Below are 17,882 nucleotides of genomic sequence, written 5' to 3'. Positions count from 1 at the left end.
CAACAGAGTTAGCCTAGGTTACCCAACTAACACAATCGGCTATTTAGTACTGTACTGAAATAGGTTTATAATACATTCGCATCTTTGAAAGTTCGCAACTTAAAGGTTCATATGTAGGGGACTTACTGTATACAGATTGGGAAGAAAGAAAACTATCTTTGTTTGCAGATGACATAATCATCTATGTAGAAAATCCAAAAGAATCAACAGAAAATACCTCCTGGAACTAGTAAGGGATTATAGCAAGGTTGCAGGATATAAGGTACATGTACGAAAGTCAGTCCCTTCCCTATATAACAACAATGAGCAAGTGGAGTTTGAAATTAAAAAAACAACGCCAGGGACTTCCCTGGCAGTCCAGAGGTTAAGACTCTGCGCTTCCACTACAGAGGCCTGGTCGGGGAACTAAGATCCTGCATGCTGTGCCGTGCAGCCAAAAAATAAAAATAAAAAATAAAAGGAACACTGCTGAAATTCTTAAAACAAGAGCACAATGCCGTTTACATTAGCACCCCCAAAATGAAATAATTAGGTATAAGTCTAACAAAATATGTGTAAGATCTATATGAGGAAAACTACAAAACTCTGATGAATGAACTAAAACAATTATAAAAATGGGGAGATATTCCATATCAATGGAAAGATATCAAGATGCCAATTCTTTCCAATTTGATATAGAGATTCAGGGCAATCCTGATGAAAATTCCAGCAAGTTATTTTGGGTATATCAACAAACTGACTCTAAAGTTTATATAGAAAGATGAAAATATTTACCAAGACCTTCTGTGAGCCAGGTCCTGGGACTGACCTGAGGATAAAAGATGAAAGTTCAGTTCCTTGTCCTCCAAGGGCTCCCATTTCCATCAGTTCTTCAATCTAAAGGTAATTACAATCCATCCTCTTCAAACTCCTGTAGCAACAGGATCCGCCTTGTAAGAAATCCCCTTGTATATGGGAGTTGCTCAAACAATTATAGGACGGTAGGATTTGAGGGCTTTAATGGAGGAGTGTGCAAAGTGCAAATAAAGAGTCCAAGTCAGAGGTGGCATGAGAAGAGAGAACTCTGGAGTGGAAGTTTCTGGGGTGCCAGGAATCTTCCAGAAAGCTAAGTGCAGGGAGGGATTTCCAGGCAGAGGGAACAATCTAGGCAAAGGCGTGAGATCTTGGCATGTTCTGGGAGCTCACTTCGTTCCAGCAGCAGCAGAAACCAGGGTTTCCATCCTGCCTGGGGACATGGCTCTTACAAGTTGTCCTAGAGGATTCTGTGTCCCCTTTCTCTTCCTTATTCCTGCTCCGTTTCTTCCAGGGCCTTCTTACCACATACCACAGCCCTGCAGCTTTTATCCAGAGGCTGGGGAGCACTAAAGCGTTAGCAAAAGCCACTGCCATGGAGACACCCCTGGGCCTGCTCCCCTCACTGGGAGGCCTTCTTGTTCGCCTCCTCCCCCTTTCCCACCCCAGGCTCACCCTTCATACATAGTCAACTTGCTTAGAGGTTAGCACACCACAAAATGTTTGTTCTGCCTGGTATTTTTAATACCTTAAGGAAAAAGAAATACTGTGTCTTTGCAAAGGATAAAGAGAGCAAGGTACAGAAAAGCCCACAGTGCCCTCACCTCTATGTCATTCACCTGATTTCTCCATTTTCTGTTTCACGCGTTCCAAGGGCTGGGTGCAACATGTGCCATGTACCTGTGACCTTGATCCCATGCCGACTTCTCGTCTCTTGGGCTGGCCTGTCGCTCATGTGCATCTGCACCCTGCATGGCCCCCAAACCCCATCCCACGTCAACGTCCACCCCTTTCCCTCCTTAGATAAGCCGTGTGAACTCTACTGCTCGCCCCTCGGGAAGGAGTCCCCGCTGCTGGTGGCCGACAGGGTCCTGGACGGCACGCCTTGCGGGCCCTACGAGACCGACCTCTGTGTGCACGGCAGGTGCCAGGTGACGTGTTTTCCTTGTGTCCTTGGCAGGGCTTTGGAGGGGAGGCTCCCTCCAGAGGGGCTCAGGGTGGCGGGGGCCTGGGTGAGGAATTGCATTGGTGGTGCTGCCACCTGCAGCCTGGCACCCCTTCCTCCCTCAGCAGTGACTGAGCATGAGGCCCAAGTGCAGGCCACCCAAGAGTTGAGGTGCTGCAAGAGTAGTGGCAACATGGGTCATCTCAAAAAATTTGGAGTAACTTTAGACATCATGACAAAGGGAAGAGCAGATAGACTACTAGGTGGGACTGGAAGATGTATACGAACATACGTTTTTGGACAAGCTGTGCTTGTTTAGCTATAAAAGATATAGTAAAACTGAGCAGATGCCTTCACAGGTGGTACCTGGGGATGTGACTGTGCTTGGCTTTTGGGGACTGCTCCACCCATTGGAATATAATCCCCAAACCCATCCTGATGTTGGATGTCTGTGATTCATTAGCGTGATGAAAGATGTCATTTAAGAATACAAAAAGAGAAAGGAGGGAGGGAGGGTGTCCGACCATTTCAACCCTAGTGGATTTTTTTCCCTGCAAAGTCCAAACTAGTCTAAGACTAGGATTTTTCAGGGAAAAACTTGACAGTATCCAGACTCCTTTGGCACTGCCTGGCTTTGTTATCAAATACGAATATGTAGGGGTGATAGACACTTGGTGCCCCAGAGTCTTGGCCAGGCATCCTCCCAGGGAAGGAGGGGCGACAGGCCCTCAGGGCTGCTGCATTGTAGCAAAGAATGGGCAGAGCCTCTGGCGGAGATGTGAACAATGATCTTATCATTATCATTGAAAGAAAAATGGCTGATGGTTCTGGTTCTTTGGTAAACCTGCTAGCAAGCCAAGTGCAAGATCTGTTTCTGTCCTAAATTATACACTTGCATGGGCCATGGTGCAGCCCAATGACGTATGTTCCTTTAGCAAACATTTCCCAAGTTAAAAGCACTTGTATTCTTTAGAGCAGCACCAGCTGAGCCACCTCCAGCCTCTCACCAGCATCTTCTGCAGTGTTCTTATCAATGTGGAAACATTTCTAAGAATCCTGAAATTTTCTGGCCAGTGCGGTCCACGTTAAGTGGCCAGACATGATTTCAGCTCTAAGCGATCAGTGCCAGTGTGCCCCTTCCGTGACTTTGGTTCTAACTGCAGCCTTTTCAATTAGGGAATCTCCCCCATACCATGACAGTGAAACTCTCAGTCCTTTAGTGAGTACAGCAGGGTTTTTGAGATGCCACTCAAGATATTTCAATAGCCTTAAGTGTGCAGTCATCAGGGCACCATCAAACCAGAGCCTGCCCTGCACTTGGGTGTGACACGAATGACATGTGTACCCTCGCCTTCCCATTCCCACCCGCATCCCATTCCACCCCCTAGTCCATCTCAAATGCCTCTACCACCATCTTCATCATTTGCATTTACTCATCCTGCGCTGAGACTTAGTGCTAACCAAACACGACCCCTCAAGGCAGGGGGCTCTAGAGCACGGCGGCGCAGACGGTGGCCCCTTTCACAGTGCTGTACAGCAGGTGGGGCTCACGCTCCTTAGAGCCTCACCCTGACAATGGGGAGACAGCTGCCTGCCAGTTCTTGGAAGTACCATCTCCTGTACCTGGAAGCATCCCAGAGACCCACTGCCTCCAGGCCGCCCACCAGTCCTAGCAAAAGGACCACTGTCCTGGGATATGGCAGCACACCTGCCAGCAAGCACCTCATGAGAGAAACAACTTGCTTTCTGAAGGAAGTTAAAAATCCCATCTGTAATTTTTCTAAGAGTGCTCATTCTTCAGAGAGAATCTATGAAGGTTAACTTTAGCCCAAGGTTAACTCAATTCTCACAAAAATCCAAATTAGTAAAGTCAGAGTTAATGAAGTTTTATAATAACATTGAGCATATTTAAATAAGACTAAGAAATTAAGTACAAATACAGTATTTATGCCTAGTTACAGTGATTGCCAAAGTGGAAAGTTCTGGATTTCTGTGGTCCTTGTGGATGAGTAAGGCAAGGAATATTGGTTAAAGAGAAGAAGAGTAATAGTAATAAAAAGATATCTCAGGGGTTTTGTGAGCAGAGGGTCTGTACCTATTCATCAATGTCGTTATCTATCCATTATCATAGTGGATAAAAGGTAGAAATCATCCAAATTTTATGTAAGACAGCACTTCCAGAAATGTTGCCATGGTTTACTTGCTAGCTTTTCCCACTGTTCCTTTAGCTATAAATTTTGCTATTTTGGGGTAGCAGAAGGAGTTCTGGGAAATTCTGAGAAACATGGTGACTAGTTGGTGGGGAATGGCAGGGATGAGAGGCTCCAAAATGGCATTTTGAGAAGATTCCACTAAGCTCCAAATAGCAGGCTGATTCAAACCATAACATGAAACACAAAAATACCATTTTACTCTGTTTTATGAGGACTGAGTTAAGTTTCATTTCAGTGAGTCACAAATTACTTAACATGCTGAAATGAAACTTAACAGCGCTCATAAAAGTGGGAGTGAGTTGGGGGAAGAAACACAAACATTGTCTATTTTTCAGCAAGTCCCTATAAATCAGGAGTCCCATCATTAATGATTCCTACTGTTGGCCTCCAGAAGCAAGGAAATCAAGTTAATACGCCTCTAATGTGCAACTTGCCTCAAAGCTGCTGACCGGCAGTGGGTGAGTCAAATGGATGGACATGTCTGCATGGACCTGGGACCAGATATGCTTGGCTTTTCTTTAAGGCCTCATCAGCTAACGTACACTTGCAGCCAATGTACTCCGATTACAGTCACATTTCCTTGGGACCCTAACTTGTGTACATATCCCTGGCTTGATGAACACCGAAACAAAACACCTTCAGGGCCTATAAGCTTATTCAGTGGAGGGGTTGTGTCTGATTGTCTGTGTTCTCCAAGGGGCTGGCTTAAAGGACAGACAGCCTCTGATTGCATTTTGCAATCAGAAAAAAAGAGTGGGTGGGTCCCCTGCTCTTAGGACTTCAGCGATTCTGGAATCTGGAGCTTATTTCAATGGACCATTTTCATTGCCCAGAATTTATTGGCCTCTTATTTTGTGGTCTATTAGGCAAATGGAATTACTGCTAGAATCTAGGAGAATTATAAGAGGTTCTGGCCTCAAGAGTCCCCCTGTGTGAAAAGGGGTAACAAGCATGCAGGAATCTGTACCGGGTGTTATGCATGCATGGGCCTTTCAACAGTGCTGAAACTTTATCCACAGCAGTGCTTAAAACTCTGAAGTCATTCCCTGTATCCCTTTTATCTGATTAACCTCCCATAGCAACTTCTGGATTAAGCCAGCAGACTGAGCCACATGTTCACCCCTCTTCCATCCCAGTACTCCACTAATCCAGTGGTTAAGGCAGCATAGCACAAACCATGGTGGTGAAGAGAAGCAGAGGCCACCCTTTGACAAGAGGGCAGAAGTGGATGGAAGTTTCACTGAAGAAACAGAGGCCAAAACTGGAACAGATGGAGAGTCACAACCAGAATGAAAGCAAGATGCTTGAGGAAGTCTAGTACTTGGGAATGGAGTGGGAGGGAGGAGTTGGCTGAAAATAATGAGTTACCATTGCTGACCATGCCCAGCCTGGCACTGGGAGCTTGACGGGCTGTTAGGAAGTTATCTTCAGGCTCTTTTCCGAAGTTGTGTGATAAGCTGTTCAGGGACAGCTGAAGCAGGGGAGGGACCCTAGTATTCTAGCATAGCGCCCACCCTCTGGGACTGGGGGCAGAGCCCAGCTTCCCTCCCGCCAGTCCCGAATGGAAGACTGCCACCCTCACATCTGGAGTTCCATCAGTTGGCCCTTCTGTGCCTCATTCTCAAATACGAGTGGTCAACCAGAGATCATCAGCTCTCTGAAGAAAACCAGCAGCAGGAATGAGAAAGACCAAGAAAAACAAACAGGAAAACTGACCCTGGCAGAAAATTGAGATAATTACTGAATTCTGTATGCAGCCAAATGATCAACCAAGCATGCAGGCAAAATAAAGTAATTTTGAGACATGGAAGAACTCAGAAATTTTATTTCCCATGCATCCATTCTGAAGAAATGACATGTAGTTTAGCAAGACAAGGGTGAAGTCCGGAATGAGGAAGACGAGCCCAGCAGGACTTGGTGGAGCTGACCCAGGAGCCCAGACAATGCTGGGATGGGGGCTGCATCGCTGGCTGAAAGTAGCAATTAAATTTAAAACAAGAAGTCAGTGGTGTCCCTCTAACAGCGGAGAGAGAGTGAGGCAGTAGCTGGAAGATAGCTATTAAGTTGAAGAAAGGAAGTGCTTCTCCTCTCAGCCAGAAAAATAAACACAAACAAGACCATCGAAACCTGTGTGAGGAAGTCCCAGTTCAAAAATGAGAAAGTTAAACTGCGCTGTTGTGGGAGGGGTGACTCTGCTGTCAGGCTGGGGGTGCAGAGGGCCTGGTTTGAAAACCAAAGTCTCCTATTCCCAGTTTGGCCCAGGGCCCAGCTTGATGAGAGGTCAGCATTTTTATGTGTTTATTGAACACATATTCTGTGCTCAGCACCATGCTGGCCACTGTGTCTGGGTTGAGGACAAGAGTACAGAGGATTATAAGACACCGTCCTCCACATGCTTATGGTGTGTCTGTTGGAAAGATGAGACTGACTCGTGAAACCCTAACAACCACAGGTGAAGGTGTGATTGAGAGCCAGTGAGGGACTGGGTTTAGACAGAGCAGAAAGAACATTCCATGTGCTGGACGCTGAAAGGTACTCTGGGCATGCAGTGCTCAGCAGGACCAAGAGGGTTCCTGTCCCCATGCACCGTACAGACAAGAAACATGTAAACTCACAGACCTGGTCATTCCTGGGACTGGCCCGTGTGAGGACGAAACAGTGTCGTAGACAGTGGGCTGCGAGTGGTGCAGCAGGGCCCTCCGAGGAGACAGAGCCAGCCCAGCGGAGACATGGCGGGGGGGACACTCCCAGCAGAAGGCAGCAGGGGCGAGGCTGGCACATTCCAGAAACAGTGGAGGGCAGGGGGCAGAGGCTCCAGGCAAGGCCTGGGCCGGGCAGGGCTGGGCAGGCTGTGGCTGGAATCTGGGTTTATTCTGACTGTGGGTGTGATGGAGCTCGCGGGAGCTGGAGGTGGTTGGACTCAGTGTGCACTTGGAGAAGGAGGGAGGAAAGCTGGGGGACTGAGCGGTTGGGATGAGATCGGGGAGGGTCCCAGGTTCCTAAGTGCAGGCATACTTGATAGGCAGTGGGGTCCACAGCCATGACCAGGTGAAGATCAATCTGGCAGCAGCGGGGAGAAAACCAGTATGATAAGTCATTTGCTGAGTAATGAGAGGGTCTAAACTGGGCAGTGGCCATGAGCACAGAGAAGAAATAGACACTAGAGAGGTTTCAGGGGACAAAGCCACGAGGCCGGCACCTAAGTGAGTATATCAAGAAGAGGGGTCGGAAATGGCCTGGAGGCCTCAGGCTTAGGGCCGGGAAGGCAGCCATGTCTGTCAGCTCCAGGAGGGCAGCAAGAGGCATCCAACAGTAGAACTGAGAAGTCAGGAGCCAGCAGCTTTAGAGGAGGAGCCGGTGTTTCAGTGTGGCCCCATTGAGGTCAGTGTCCTGGCCAGAGAGTCTAGGGGTATTGTCAGCAGACCGGCCCTCTGTGAGCCTGGGTGGGAGGGCGAGTGTGAGGTTTAAGAGCCGTCTGCATGTGAGTGATTGTTGCAGCTTAAGGAGAAGGTGACATTACCAAGAAAAATCAGAAGCAGAAGGGGCACGAGAGCTGCCCGCTTTCGGAGAGAGGCGAGGGAGGCAGAACTGTCCAAGGGATCAGTAGAGAATCACACAAGAGACGGCTCGGATGCCCGCTCCCTTCTCGGCCTCTGTTTTAGCGTCTTTATTCCAGGTTAGGCATGTAACAGGAGTCCAGTAACCGTGCTTTGGGTGAATGAATGTATGCACAGCCGCAGATGGGGTATCATCAGATGCTACAGAGTGACAGGTCAAAGATGAGGATGGAGAAATGGTCACTGGATGTGGTGACCAGGAGGTTATCTGTCACTGGTGATGGCCCATCGAGCAGCGGCAGGATTCTGGGGGCAGAATCCAGGTTTCAAATCACTAAAGATGGATATTCTTCACTTCTGTCCTGTTCATGGTCCATCCCTCCCCCTCCTCCAGAACATAGTTCTGAGCACTAATGCTTTTCTAGTCTTTTTGCATGTTTCACAGGAACTGTCTCTACCAAAAGAACTTGTGCTTTTCCTGCCAGGTCCCTACCATCCTGAGCCTTTGATTAATTATTCTCCAGACAGTGTCCTCCCCTTGGTGTCACACACACTCTGAATTCAGCAGAGCAGGGCTCTGACCAACAGATGCTGAGTAGGAACTGCTTTGGAAGCTCAGAAATGGGTAGCAGGAATTCCTAGTGTATGTAGAAAAGTGACCGCCGGGGATCACTAAGATAACATGGGAAGATTCAAGAGTTTATTGTTTGGAGTTTCCTTTAATTTTGTCTTCTTGTCCTCTGGAACACCAAGCCTCATAAATACAGACATTAACTCTCCTCTAACATTCAGTATTTTGGGGGAAAAAAAGAATCCCAGCCCCTTCCAAGAATATCGTATGTTGCTGGCACTACTGCGTAGCAAAGGGAGAAAATGCCACTGCTGGCAGATTAGTTTGGCTCTTGCCCCTTGGTTCTCAGATTTGCTGCTGTTCAGACACAGACCTCCCTGTGTGCTCTCCCTTTAAATTCATCTTGGCATCTAATACCAGGCAGAGAGCAGAGCACACAAAACTGTCCCAGCCCCTGGGTGTCCCAGAGAATTAATATACAGGGTGACCCCGCAAGCATCCCTGTTTGCACCTGACCTAAGAAGCCCACTGGGACAGACCATGACCCGCTGCAGGTGGGGCTGCTTAACATCACGGGAGAGCCCACCTGCAGTGGGCCTTTGCACACAGCTCTCATGCATCACCCCCAAGAGGGACAGAGGTAAGATGCAGTCCTACCTATCAACACCTTCTCCTTCCCCTTTGCCTTTTTTGGAGGGGCAGGGATTCTGTGGCAGAAGAGGGATAGAGGACAATTATCTGTTGAGCCCTGGTCTGCTCAAATAGAGAGAGGGGAGGGGGCGTGTCCCCCAGCCCCTTAGAAGGAAGATGGCCTGTGAACAGTCTCCATCCATCCTGAAAGGGCCAACCTCTCACCAGGGCCTGAGTGGTGAGCCTGGGTTTCTTGAACCAGAGAAGAGGTAATTTTTACAACAACTCTCTGAGATTGAGGTTAATATTCTCATTTTTAGAATGGGGAAACTGAGGCTCATGTCCAAATCTGTAACGATCCTCAGGACATACATGGTGAACCTCAACTTTGAGCACAACATTGACGGAAGAGAAGCTGACTGCCCACCTGCCGGGTAACTTAGCCCTAGTCCAGAAGCCAGTTAGCTACAATCTTAAGTCATGTCTGAGGATACTTTTGTTCTGAGAGGTGAAATTTTAACAAAAGAAACTAGTTTTTAAAATCAAAAAAAATGCTGGGTAAGGAAAGAGGAGAAAATAGCAGAGGAGTTTCCCCCTGTATCCAGCCTTTGACAGTTTAACGCATAAGACGATGTGAATCCTGCAAATAAGGCTTTTGAAGGCTTCAGGTCTGGATCTCTGTTTCCTGGGTGGAGGAGACCTGTGAGTAGGAAGTTCTGAACAGCCCTTAAACCAGCGTTCAGGTGATCTGTAAGGCCCTCATTTGAAGGCATTTGGGGTTTTATAACTAGACGTTCTGTCATGATGGAGCTTCCCATAGATTGTTTACTTGACCTGAGCACCATTGTAAGAGGGCCCCAGTTCCTGGGAGCAGAGGGGCGTCAGCACTGTCCTCCACATCCCTCCAGGATACCTCAGCCCAGAACTGCTTTGACTCAGGGGTGACAGAGCTCCCAGTGGGAGCTCCATGCATGGAGCCTTTCCAGAGGGAGAAAGGACACTTCTTCAGGACACAGGGCTGGAGTCTCACAGCCGTGGCCATCTCCAGGAAGGTCTCTCTCTGAGTTCTAAACCTAGCCCAGTGGTCTCCCAGTAAGCCCTAGGCCTGCAGCATCACCTGGGAATTCAGCGGAAACACAAATCCTTGGGCCCCACCCAGCAATGTGTGACCTACCTAGGCCTTCAGGTGATTGCAGTGTGCTGGAGTTTAATAAGTGCCACCCTGCATGATCTGTGTTCCTGGGCCCAGGAGATTATCTGTCTGCCCTAGAAATTGACCACAGATGATCAAACCAGGAGGTGTTATTCCCTTTAGCAAGTGCAGAGCGAGAATTGTGTGAAAGGGCGTACCATTTTAATAGACGAATTTTAAGCCCTCAAGACCTATCACCCCAGTGGAAAAATAAGCAGGTGGCTCATGTTTCGGAAAGGATCATGCAGCACCTCCTGAGAGAAATAGATGACAGTGGGCCCCTGGACTTACCTGTGAATAACCTGGACTCTAGGAACAGAGGCCAGGGCTAGCTTCTTGCAGGCCAAGTGTGCCCAAGTGTCACAAGGCAGCAGCGCACTCCGGCAGTCCCGCAGATATCAAGACCTTGCTGGGCTCCTAACTGATGGTGACCTCATCCCCGAAAAAAAGGAAATCAATTCCAAACATTGCATGTACTTAAACTTTAGATCCCATGAGGTCTATCCCAGTGCCAGTTGGGGCCTTGCTACTGAGCAAGCGTGTACATGTTCTTTGTATTATGTTTTAGGAGCGATGGTGAGAATCACAGTGAGGGGAGACAGTTGCCCCCCTGACCTGCCTCTGCTTGTCTGGAGCAACATCCCGAGGACACCTAATGCTGGTCTGGCTGTGCAGGGGCTTTATAAGCACTCACTTAAGCTACTGCCCTTCCTCACTATCACTTTTCTCTTTCCCACCAAGATCCTTCTTTCAGGGGACTCTTTGGAGGGAAAGCGGTTTGCTCATCTAGGAAAATGTGTGCTCTCCTGCTAAAGGCCCTTCCTCCCAGTGAGTCCCCTGTCGCGCTGCTCCCTGAAGCACCTCCCATGCCTGTCCTTCCTGCATTCAGGTGAATTCTTGGTCTGGCAGATTTCAAATGCAAACTGTGCCTCCTAGCCATGATCTCTTAGCCAGACAACAGGTAGCCTTTTGAAATTCTAGCGTGGATTCTCCCCTCACATTTCCTTTCCCCAAAGGTAGTGTTTCTGGTGTTCTTTTAGCTTCTCTATTCTGAACGTTTCCAAATTCTCACAAAGCCAGCATACTTTGGGGAGAGGCCTTACTTTGTCCAGAAGGCCTCGCCAGGCTGAGGACAGTCGGGGGAGATATCCAGCCAGCCTGGAGCTGGGAGGCAGGAGGTGGGGGACTGTTCCTGGCCCTGCCAGTCACTTGCTATGTGGCCCCAGATTTGTCAGATGTCATCGCTGGGCTTGGGGGAAGCTGTCTAGAACAAGTGGGTTGTTCACTTAGAGCATCTAGAAAACTTTTATCAAGAAACCCTGACTAAGGTATCGGATGCTACCTGCTCAAGTCAGAGACCCACTATTGCTGGGCAGGAGTGTGATTAAAAAATAATAAAAAGCCAGTGAGAGAGAAGTCTAGAGCTGAGAGTGCCTGGGAGATGGGGAAGCCACGTGGGGACAGGTCAGGGTGACACGAAAGCGGCCAAGGTACAGGGGCTGGCTCTATGGGTGTTAGCCCTGTGGCAGCACTAGAAACAGGCTGGGGACTGGGACGTTGGGCTCTGGGACATGAGGAGACACGAAGATGGGCAGCACACATGTGGCCACACAGACGTGGCCCCAGGGCATTTGCTGAGCATGCTGGCTGAGCAAAATTTCAGATCTTGGCTGCCTTGTATTCTTAGCACCTGTAATTTTACATTAAGCATCTTCATAGCAATCAGCCAGCAGTCCAGATCGTGAACTTAGCCAGCTCCTGCCACATGATCCAAGTTCAAGGTACCCTGTGGCAGCCTCCAGGTCGCATTGGTGGTCTGCCCTGGCAAGGTGTGACAGTCAATGCCAGTTACCATCGGGTCTCCATGTGTCACTAAATCACCCGTACGTCCACTCTCTCCTTTTGCTCATTGCCTGGCCTCTAGCTGCTAAAGCCCCCGATCTTGCCCTTTACCTGTTTTTATACTAACTTTGAACACGTTTGAGCTTCTTTTTTTTTTTAAATGCTGCCCTTTTTCAGTTTTCATAATGGTCATTTTGGGACCACATTTGCTCTGCACTTAGCATATCTTCAAGTCTTCACTGAAATATATTCAGTGATGCTATCAATTTTGTACACACGATAGTAATTTCTCATTAATTCTTTCCCAAAGAAACAAAAGGATCCAAGGGTGAGACTTCAGGACCGTTGACTATGAAGAACACTCACTTGCTCTTCGTGTAGCATTCCGCGGTGCCAGGGTTCTCCAAGTGTGGTCCCGGCCAGCAACAGCAGCATCACCTGGGAACTTCATAGAAATACAGATTCTCAGGCCCACCCAGCCCTGCTGGATCAGAAACTCTAGGGATGGATCCCGCATCAGTGTTTTCACAGCCCTCCTGGTGAGGCGGATGCATGTTTATGTTGAAGAAGCACTGCCTTTATGAAGCAGAGGGTTCAGTTGGTGAGCCATGGGGCCAAGCCTTTGCCTCCAGGAGGTCTGCTGTTCAGCCGGCTCTGCCCTGTGCCCTGCCCCGGTTGGAGTGGGGTGTAAGGAGGGAGGAAAGAGCACAATCACCTTGGCTTGGGTTATCTGGCTGTAGAACCCTCCACAGCTTGAGGCACCAGTACCTAGTGCAGGGTACAGGGCAGTGGGGAAGACCCAGTTCTTGTTCTGGAATTCTTCACTTTAGGGGAGAGATGTGGAGAGGCATTTTAGCAATTTAGCTTGCAAATAATTAAACACACCAGTGTTTACCATAACATAAACTTAGGTATGTTATTTTGCAGACCACAAAAGTCTCGTGCATTTTTTTTTTTTAAGGAAAAACAGGAGTTCACAACCTTTTCCCACTTTTTATGAACTGATGTGGGCTGTGCTGCCCGGAGCCACCCAGGGTCAGGGCGACCCTCCTCTGCCCTCAGACAGGCCTCGTTGAAAAAATCTGAGCAGCAGGGTATCTTCTTGGGCTAAATCCCCCTGACTGAGAACTAGGGTGCTCATTCCCAGCCATGCCTGAGTGAGCTCTGGGCTTCCCGACCTCAGCAGAAAAGTCACTGTGGTCTCTGCTGTGTCTTCTGAGACTGTTGGCTGTTCCAACTGAGATAGAACCAAGGACCCACGCAGCTCCAAGGGGATCATGGATTGTGTGAAATTATGGCCACAACAGAAGGTGTGGGAGCCGGCTTCCCTCCCTCCCCTCAGCCCCGCCTCAGGCAGCTCTGGAAGGGACCGGCTCAGGCCTCAGTGTGAGTTCTGGGCACTTGGGCCTTCGCAGGCCTCTCCTCCATAACAAATACTAAAACCTGTATTTGATGACTCTGTGGGTGTAAAGACAAATATAATACTAGTTGGATCGTATTCTTTTTTCTCTTCTGATTTTAAAATAAATTAAAACATTTGCTTGGGCCTCTGGAGGTATCATGGGCCCCCATGCGCCAGCCTGCTGGGCCTCATGGAGAAGTCAGCCCTGCAGGGTGTGTCTCTGAGTCCTATACCCAGAATAACCCAGCGCTCTGCTTATTTAGAAAATCGGCTGTGATGGAATCATTGGGTCTGCGGCCAAAGAAGACCGGTGTGGGGTCTGCAGCGGGGACGGCAAGACCTGCCGCGTGGTGAAGGGTGACTTCAGCCACTCTCGGGGCACAGGTGAGCTCAGGGCCCGAGGAAAGGTGGCCTGGGCCACGCCTGGCGGACGGGTGAGTGTGGGCCCCAAGGTGTCGCTGCAGCTACTGGGCCTCCTACAAGTGTGGTATATTTTATTGCCCCAAAGCCAATCTTATTGTATATTATGTTACCCAAAAGCCAACGATCACGTGCCTTCCCTGCATCTCACATTTAAGGAGTAATTAATAGTAGATAGGGCACCTAGCACCACAGTCTTAGGCTTTCTGAAAGGCAGAGAAGGACATTTTAGCCAGAATGACATCTTTAGGTTCCTAGACAGGAACAGTCTGCCTGTGGCCCTCCGGGTTCGGCCCCGAGGTCCATTCTCACACAGTAGCGGCCCTGTCCCACCAGCCCCGCCCCTCAGCATGTGCCAGCCCCTCGTCTGTCCGGCACACAGAGGCGGTGATGAAGACACTTTGCCACATCATTTTTACCTATGGATGGAAGAGCTTTTCTCTGTTTTTTCTGTCAGTAAGAGTAGAATAGCATTTACACAGATCCCTAAAACGTGCATGAAGCCTCATGTTCCGGGACGTCTGCGATGCATCCACCGGCTGAGGCTGCAGAGTCGCTGCATCTCCCGTGTCCCAGATGCAGACCTTCTCCAGCTCTGGGCGTGGAGAGGTTGGCGGGGTTCAGCTGATGGACCTCACAGTCTTTCCACTGGAACCATCCTCACAGCTGTGGGCTGCTTCGCCCAGAGCTGGGAGAGCATTTCTGATTTCCCGTCCTGGTGGCCACCAGCTTATGATGTACAGGGAAGTACCTGCTTGATACTCAATGAGGGGAGCGTGAGGCGGGCAAGTCACCCGGAGGGCGAGTGTCCCCTCACCCGACGTCACCAAGAGTGACATCACCAAGATAACTTCTTGAGTGGAGCTGAGCTGAAAAGCTTCTGTTCTAATTCCCACAACTGCTTTGAAGAGAAGTGTTTCAGTCCAGTTCCACCCAACAAGGGGATAGACTCACAGTTGTTCCTCCCTGTCCCACAGAACGGGCCTCTAGGAAAGGCAGAGAGGAGAAGCCTGTGCACGTCCCCCTTTTCTCTATTTGGACAGAAGACCTGGTCTGGAGGAAACATTCCTTCTAGATACTTTGGAAAGGGCGGCCTGTTGCACAGATGCTTTGCAGGATCCTGTGAAAGCAAAACCAGGGGCAAATGCAAATACAAAATGACATTAAAAATTACACTTCAGGCCCCGTAAGGGCTGGTTTCAGGACTTAAAGATAGGTGCCCAGGCTGTGGAACAGGAAGCTTGAGTGAGAACCTGTGCCTGCTGCCCGGCTCCCGAGGAAAGCTAAAGGAGCTGATGTTGGAACAAGTCGGTGTGGGGGAGGTGCCCTCCAAAGCTGCACCATGCAGGACAGTAGCCACAGGCCACTGGCATTGATTCAAATTTTAAATATAATTAGTTAAAATTAAACAAACTTAAAACTTCAGCCACCAGTCCCGCTAGCCACATTTCAAGTGCCCCGTTGCCACATGTGACTGGGGGTCCCTTGTTGGATGATGCAGAGAGAGAACTCTTCCTTACAGCAAGTTCTCGTGGACAGCACTGCTCTGAACCTTTGATAACGTCTGCTCTTTGTTTTGTCTGATGCTACTTTCTCTATATGGACCCTAACTCCAGTTTGCCATGAGACTGACCTTGCCTGCTAAAACTGTGCAGCAAGGACAGTTATTAGGACCGAGACCTCAGCAGCTGGCAAGTGTTTACTATTGATTTTTTTTAAAAAGCAGCATTAGAACCTTTTATGTAAACTGAATGCTGTGCTGAGCTCTAATAAACTGGACTGACTACAATTGCTCCATTCTGTGGAAGGCAGGTCAAGCACAGCCGTGCCCACTTCTGCTCCCTGGGCAATTCTGTAGAGCATTAAGGAAGGTTCCACCATACACCTTTGTAAACTTCCATTGTATGCCACGTAGCAGACAACTTCGAGAGAACCCAGATCAGGGCAAAAGCATTCCCCCAGTGTCTAATCCATTTGTTGGCCTTTGATCTTGGCATGAACACATCCATTGCTCCGATCACAGCAATGTCCTTTTCCTCTGCTCTCTCCCTTCTCCATCCCACCTTATTCCTGGCCCCAACCATACACAGAAGGGAGATGGGCGTGAATGTGCAGGCTTCCTCCTGGGGAGATCAGGCCTCTGGGACTGTGGCAGCCAGTCCCCCATAGAATGGCAGATGCTGGAATCCTCCAGGGGGAGGTCCCCACCCTGACATGCAGCTTAGTGTTCCTTCACAAAAGCCTTAGCAAACCTTCAGAGAAAGATAAGCTCAGTTAGCTTCACCCACCTATAAAAGTTCTGTCCTTCTGAAGAGTTGCCAAATGTCACACCTTCATTCTGAAGTCTAAAGCTGTTTTCTCCAAATCCTTGGGGTTGGGGTCTGTGAGCATAAGCTCATGTCATTGTGGATGCTGTTTATTGAAGATGTCCGTGGAATGCTCGCTCACACGTGAATGAATCACTAGCTAACAAATTTCATCAAACGCTAGCCTGTAACCCAGGTCTGGCATTCTGGAAGGCATGTACGAGAGATACTGCTCGTGCTCACCCAGGTGGCCATTCACCCAGTAAACATTCATTCAGCACTGCTGTATTTTCAGAGCAGGGTGTTGCAGAAATAAAAGTTAACTGTCACTGAGTTGGTCACAGTCAAGGGAGGTGCTCAGCGGGTGTGCTGTGGGGCCCCAAGTTCTGGTGGGGCTCCTCGCCCAGCCCTATGGGCAGATGACAATGGCCCCCAAGCCCTAAAGGACAAGTAGGAATTAACTGGCAGTGGGGGTGGGAGAAGGACATTTCAGGCTGAAGGAAAAACCCAGCTTAGAAACGGTATAAAGCGCCCGGGTCATGTAATATCTAGGTGACTCCAAGTGCAGCCGGATGGATTCAGAATCCTGTCAGTTTAGATAGGAAGGTAACTTTCATCTCTGCCCAGCTCGAAAGACTGGGAAGAGGAGGAATGCCTTATCACCCTGAGGGTGAATATCAAAGAAAATACCATACCAGAAAGATAAAGAGGAATCAAATGCAGGATTTGTGCCCAATTATATATGTGCCCTGACCCTTGCCTGAACTCTTCTGGGTCCTTAACCCAAGTACTTGAGCTGAGGACCCAGAGCAGACCCACACAGGGACAGTGTCCACGCCCCCAGGGTGTCCTTGAGAGGTCCCAGTGTAGCATCCTGAGTGAGGTTGTTTATTGCCCTCTGGCCTGTTGCCTCCCAACTTTGAACAGATGAGGTCCTGGGCCACTCATCTCTAGGAGGAATCAACTTGAATTGGCTATCATATTACTTTTCTGATGGATGGGCTTCAAAATGCCCAAGCCTTTGGCTGAGTTGAAATAGCCAAACTTTTTTAAATTTAGTAACTTGAAAGTTCTTGATAGGATGCTTTTGTTTCATTAAGGTGTCATTTTCACATTATTTCATGCTGCTCTTTGACACTAGAAAGGTGACTGGTGTCCATGGACACTCAGTCCAGAACATACCTGGACTGAAGACCCCACCGAGAACCGTTGGCCATGATGCCCCATGGGCTCTGAATCCCTTTGCACTTTTTTCTCAAAGAGAACCTTCTCAAACAATCAATTCTTAAAAGGGAGAGTGACGTGATCTATCCCAATTGAATAAGGGCAGATCCACATGTCACACGTTTGTTCAATAATTAGCTTTAGAACCTCTGCCTTGTGCCAAGTTCTGTGCTCCAGTCTTTAGGTATGGGGTGTGGAGGTTCCATGGGGAAATTTACCACTGTCTGATGGTGACACAGGACTCTTCTCTGCACTGACTACAGACTACAGTATCAGTTCCTGCAATGTGCATGTAAACCAATTACAATGTATTTCTTTTTCTTAGTCAAGAATAACCTTTGTACCAAGGTGTCCACGTGTGTGATGGCAAAGGCTGTTCCCAGGTGTTTCTCATGTAAGATGTTTGGCTATTCTGTGCAGAACTAGTGGTGACGTGCCTGGTGTGGGGCTTTTACCTCACTTACGTGCCTGAATGTTTGCTGAGTAGAGTCAGTGGGAGTGAGTCATGCATGAAGCCACGGATAAACACTGAGGCCATTTATCGCTCATGTGTAATTGATGTTTAAGA

General features: G+C 48.8%; 1 protein-coding gene across 4 annotated transcripts in view; it reads left to right on the top strand.

Moving 5' to 3' along the window:
- Positions 1-17,882, top strand: part of ADAMTS17 (ADAM metallopeptidase with thrombospondin type 1 motif 17) — a 350,614-nt gene that overhangs the window by 239,524 nt on the left and 93,208 nt on the right. For 3 of the 4 annotated variants that reach the window (XM_030873117.2, XM_030873118.3, XM_060293909.1), the window contains 2 exons: positions 1,816-1,943; positions 13,628-13,748. The exons of the other annotated variant lie outside the window; for it this stretch is intronic. In XM_030873117.2, coding sequence (XP_030728977.1) covers positions 1,816-1,943; positions 13,628-13,748 — 249 coding nt within the window. The remainder of the gene's footprint in view (positions 1-1,815; positions 1,944-13,627; positions 13,749-17,882) is intronic. 4 annotated transcript variants of the gene reach the window in all.

The sequence above is a fragment of the Globicephala melas genome, chromosome 2 (assembly GCF_963455315.2).
Source record: "Globicephala melas chromosome 2, mGloMel1.2, whole genome shotgun sequence".
Lineage (NCBI taxonomy): Eukaryota > Metazoa > Chordata > Mammalia > Artiodactyla > Delphinidae > Globicephala > Globicephala melas.
Note: the sequence above shows the minus strand (reverse complement) of the source record. Positions and strands in the feature narration are given on the sequence as shown.